Genomic DNA, 5911 nt, shown 5'->3' with positions numbered 1-5911 from the left:
ACCTTCAAGAATGAGAAGCAATGGAGTAGCAGCGAAGAGTGAGGAAGCAGTGGAGATGGCGATGGCGTCGAAGCGCAGTGGAGATGGCGATGGCGTCGAAGAGCAGTGGAGGTAGCGATGGCGTCGAAGAGAAGCGGTGGCAATGGCGTCTAACAGAGAAGACAAATCTTTATATTTAAAAAAAAATTAAATAAAGATGCGCGACGTGTGTCGCGCATCTAACGGCGCCGTCTCTCCTAAAGTGGAGAGACGGCGTCGTTTTTGGACCATGGTCCACGCAATAACAATTGCTTGTTGATTGGGCAGGAGCAAATGTTAGCCTGTTTTCCTTTGATTTCCCCAAAAAAAATTTCTTTGATTTTTTTTAATTTAAAAATTTTCAGTTCATTTCAACTTGAAAAAAAAACAATAATTTCAAGTAAGCAAACAATAGCAATCAGCCAATCACTACCCAAAAATTATTGGTACCATGTAAAAGTGCAAATTGCAGAACTTTTGCCTACCTGATTGTCCCTTATTGTGCGTATTTTTACTTCAATAGCTCAATTACACAAACTCAACAAATTCATTGAATTAATTAACGCTTTTTTCTATTCATTTTCTTATCTCACAGTTAATAGTGGTTATTGCATGAATCATGGTTCACACAACTGGGTAGATCACAAATAAAAAAATATATTATGTGTAAAAAAGTATATTATTTGAGTACTAAAAGTACATTATTTTATATACTATCAAATAATGTAAATTCAATGAATAAATAATATATTTTTAGTATATTAAAAATGTACCTTGTATGTAGGGAAAATACATTATTTTATATAATGTACATTCAGTATATAAATAATGTACTTTTAGTAATGAAAAATATTTTTTTTTATGATTCACACAACTTTGCGTAGACCATGTTACATATAATAAGTTGTCATAGTTAATTTCAACCCCATCAATCTTAATTCGTAAGTTTATAATAGGGAAATAATATTTGGGCATCTCATGCAGATGGAAAAAATCTCCCCAAAAAAGTATAGTTACCAATGGCTTTTAAGTTCTACTATTTAGTATCCAACATACAATAGGAGTCGTTTAAAAAAAAAAAAAAAAAAAAACATACAATAGGAATCCCGGCTCCCAATGGACAGTTGAGAAGTCACTTTCCACACTGATATCCCATCAAACTCTGTTCAAACCTCAACCTTTCTCTCTCTTTCTTCGTCTTCTTCTTCACCATTAAATCAACCCCTCACCTTTCTGAATCAAACGTCCCACCCTCAGCTCCACCATTTTTATTTGCGATGAGAAAGTTTTCTTCTTCTTCTTCAAAAAGTAGGAGTATGGAGAATAAGAATGAGAGAAGTGTGATAGATTGGGAGGTGAGACCTGGTGGCCTGCTGGTCCAGAGGAGGAGTTGTGGGGATTCATCATCAGCCGTTAATTCTGCGCCGTCAGAGGCAACTACTGCTGGGGTTGGTCCAATGATCAAAATCAAGCTGTCTTTTGATTCTTGTTACCATGATGTCACTATCCCAGCTCAATCTACTTTTGGTAATTCATTACTCTGTTATTAAGTACTGATTCTGGGAATTTGGGCCATAATATAATCTTGTTTTTGTGGTGTAGTTAATTGTGACTATCTTTTACTTTTACTTGGATTAAGCAATGAATATATATACTTGGTTTATCCTTAGCATGCAGCAATATTGAAAAGAATTAATTTCAACAATGGTCCTTCGACTATGTTGATTTTCCAAAATTAGTATCCGAATTTTAATTTGGACAATTTAGGTCCCTTGACTTTCAAATTTTTTCCAATGTTGGTCTTTTTGTCAAATTTTTATTAAGTTGACCCCAAATGAAGGGGTAAAATTGTTCGTTCACCTGTATAATGTGTTATTACTCGTATTTTTCCTGTCATATATGCTATATGAATATAATCTCAGTTAAAGAGACTTCGACCGAGATTATATGGCTTCGATTGAGACTTTGACTGAGATTATATTGATATATATACAACGTATAGGACAGGAAAAATACGAGTAATAATACACTAAACAGGTGAACGGACAATTTTATACCCTCATTTGACCTCAATTTAACCAAAATTTGACGAAAGGACCAACATCGGAAATAATTTAGAAGTCAAAGGGACCTAAATTATCCAAATTAAAAGTCAAGGACTAATTTTGAAAAATCAACATAGTCAGAGGACCGTTGCTGGAATTAATTCTATTGAAAATCATTGAGTGTTGCATATATATGTTAGAAAGGTTAGTAGGTTTTCATGAGATTTGGTTTGGGCAGCTTGGAGTAGGTTTTGAGGCATATATAATTATATTGTGGAATGAAGGGGAACTGAAGGAAGTTGTTTGGCATAAAAGTGGGCTGCAGCCTAAAGTGCAGAGGCTGTTGTTCCAAGGGAAAGAGAAGGAGAACAATGAATGCCTTCACATGGCTGGTGTAAAAGACATGTCAAAGGTTATCCTGTTGGAGGATCCTGCAAGCAAAGACAAGAAAATGAAGGAGTTGATGAAAAATCCAGGCACGCTTGCAGCCTATGAAGCTGTTTCCATAGTTAGAGCACAAGTTGATAAGCTCTCCAACAAGGTGGGTCTAATCTGTCAGCACTCCAAGTTGTTAAAATATATTGGGACTAGTATAGGATTCTAAACTAGTTGTATATATAAATGTGAGTTAATTTCAGTAATAGTACTCTGACTATGTTGATTTTTTAAAATTAGTTCCCGACTTTTAATTTGGACAATTTAGGTCTATTGACTTTCAAATTCTTTCCAATGTTGATCATTTCGTCAAATTTTGATTAAGTTGATATTAGATGAAATGGTAAAATTGTCCGTTCACTTGTATAGTGTATTATTACACGTATTTCTCTTGTCCTATACACTATATATATATATGAATATAATCTCAGTCAAAGAGACTCTGACTGAGATTATATGACTTCGATTGAGACTTCGACTGAGATTATATTCATATATACAACATATATGATAGGAGAAATATGAGTAATTATATACTAAAAATGTGAATGAACAATTTTACACTTTCAATTGACCTCAACTTAACTAAATTTAACGAAAGGACCAACATTGGAAAGAATTTGACAGTTAAGAGACCTAAATTGTCTAAATTGAAAGTCAATGACTAATTTTGAAAAATCAACATAGTCAAAGGACCATTGCTGAAATTAACTCTATATATGTTGTCTTAGGTTGCAGCCTTAGAGACAGCTTTGGAGAGAGGTACCAAAGTCGACGACAAGGACTTTGTTGTGTTGACGGAGTTGCTCATGTTGCAGCTGCTTAAACTCGACAGTATTGTAGCAGATGGAGAAGCAAGAGCTCAAAGAAAAATAGAGGTTAGTAACACTTCAAAAAGATAGATGTTTCAACAGATACCTGTATTGTTGTTGCATATCTGCACTCTTTGAGAAAAGGATTGATGAAACTTGTCTGCATAAATATTGAGGTATAAAAATTCTATCTCCACTTATATTAGGCTCAATTGTTGCAAAAATCAACTTAGGTGTGTTGAGCATATAATAAAAACATAAATGTGCAGTCCAACTATCAGTTTAGGCTTTACCTTTAGAACGATATTAGCCGGCCGGCCGATTAGGCGTCCAGTCAGCCAACTCGGCCGAGTGTTTTTTTCCTGGTGTGTTGTTCTTTCTTATTATTATTAGAGTCATTGCCATTTTTAGTCCTACTGTTATTGGGGCATTGCCAATTTTAGTCCACTTCATTAATTTTTGCCACATTGTGGCCTAGTCTTATTTTATCCTTGTCACTTTTAGTTCACCGTTAAAATTTACGTCAAATGGCCGTCCAAAATAGGGGTGTTTTCGTCTTTTCATGCTTTGGTAAAGAAGATGACCAAAGCATTAAAAGACGAAAATACCCCTGTTTTGGACGACCATTTGATGTGAATTTTAACGGTGCACTAAAAGTGACGAGGACTAAATAAGACTGGCTGTAATTTGACAAAAATTAATGAAGTGGACTAAAATTGGCAATGCCTCAATAATAGTAAGACCAAAAATGACAATGACTCTTATTATTACTTATTTGGCCGCTTAGAAACCTAGCGCCTCCTACAACATTGGATCCAAACCGGTAAATACAATGTCATGAAACATGAATTTTCAAGTCTAATAGTAACGTCTTAATTAAGATTGTGCAATTCACAGGTTCATCGAGTTCAAAGCTTTGTGGATAGTGTAGACAATATGAAGGCAAGATATTCCAACCCTTTTATAAGAAGTCCTAATGCTACAACTATGATGGGTACAAAATGGGAGACATTGGAGTCTGGAGTTGGAAGCCTCACTGCACCAAAGCCGTTACAGCAGTCCACAACAATCACTCATGACTGGGAGCTATTTGACTGATGGACCATCTCTGCCTTTTCTTTCCTTATTTTTTCCCACAGATTTTGTATGCAACATTGCTACGGAGTACATTATTAATGTAAAGATTTGTGCTTTTTTGACTTAAATCAAACATTAATGAAGAGCACTTGGGTCTCACAGTAACAATATAATTTACAAATCTGCGGGCTTAGAGCACTGCTGCATAATTTGGTCTAAACATGAGATTCACGAGGTTGTAGCAATCCGGCCATGAATAATCAATCAGACCAAACGCTGTAGCCTAGCCTAGGGCATATGTCTGGCCAGTGGACTACAAATACAGGGATACAGCAGAGAAAGTGGGCAAATAATTATTGTGCAGATGTGTGCACCACATGTTTAAAAAATTTATTGTTGTACGCATGTATTTTATGAATTAAAAATAATATATTTTATGAGTTAGAATAATATAATTTATGTATTTTTGGACCGTGGTCTATACTGTCAACGCAATAATGATTAAGAGAAAGTGGGGAGTGGAGTAGTGGCAATCATTATTGCATGGACCATGGTCCACACAACTGTGTGGACTAAAAATAAAAAGTACATTATTTTTGTATTGAAGGTACATTATTTTTGTACTGTAGGTACATTATTTAATAGTATATATCAAATAATGTACCTTCAGTACAAAAATAATGTACCCTAAAACAATGTATCTACAGTACAAAAATAATATACTTTCAGTACAAAAATAATGTACTTTTTATTTTTGGTCCACACAGTTGTGTGGACCATGGTCCATGCAATAATTTGCCTAAAGCTATTACAGGCCCACCTAAGCCACCTAATCTCCTCCTATTAGTCTATAAGAAATCAAATTATTCCATACTTAGAAATAGTGAGTTTTATAATGTTCAGAGTTATTTTTTCCCTTTTGGTTCCACAATTATGAAACCATTTTCACATTTGATCATCAACTATTAAAATTTTTAGATTTAGTCTCATTACTTTTAAATCTTTGTGTATTTATTAATTTGTATATCATTGCTTAATATTAAAAAATAAATATATAAATACACACACATGCATATTTGATTATATAAATATATATTTATTTTATATACATTGTTGTTGTTGTTGTTGTTGTAATAATTCAAGGTAATCTAAGATTACCTAAGAAAATAGAGGTAATCACATTACCTTGAAACATTAACGCCGCATCAGTTTTGAGGTAATATAACATTACCAAACTCAGATTACCTAGGTAATCTAAGATGACCTGAACCAAACGGCCCATAAGGGTAAAATTATTACTCCATCTGTGCTTTTATATGTATTACTTACTATTCATTGGTCAAACCAATTCTTTCGTTTTTGTTTATTTTCTTTATTATTATTATTTTTTACTTATATTTGATGGTTTTATTGGGATCAGGTCCACCATGAACCACGTATAGAGGTACAGAACCAGGGTGGGGGGAGGGGTTGCGTACAAAGCTCGAGATACCGGCCCAAAACAGCGGCCCAAATAATAAATAA

General features: G+C 34.3%; 1 protein-coding gene across 1 annotated transcript; it reads left to right on the top strand.

The window, feature by feature from the left end:
* The first annotated feature begins 1179 nt into the window (after window positions 1-1179).
* LOC116025842 (BAG family molecular chaperone regulator 4-like) lies at window positions 1180-4546 on the top strand. The gene is made up of 4 exons (XM_031267209.1): window positions 1180-1545; window positions 2348-2604; window positions 3230-3376; window positions 4208-4546. The coding sequence occupies exons 1-4, from the start codon at window positions 1296-1298 to the stop codon at window positions 4406-4408; spliced, it is 855 nt and encodes a 284-aa protein (XP_031123069.1). The 5' UTR covers window positions 1180-1295; the 3' UTR covers window positions 4409-4546.
* The last annotated feature ends 1365 nt before the right edge of the window (window positions 4547-5911 follow it).

This window comes from Ipomoea triloba, chromosome 7, assembly GCF_003576645.1.
Source record: "Ipomoea triloba cultivar NCNSP0323 chromosome 7, ASM357664v1".
NCBI lineage: Eukaryota > Viridiplantae > Streptophyta > Magnoliopsida > Solanales > Convolvulaceae > Ipomoea > Ipomoea triloba.
Note: the sequence above shows the minus strand (reverse complement) of the source record. Positions and strands in the feature narration are given on the sequence as shown.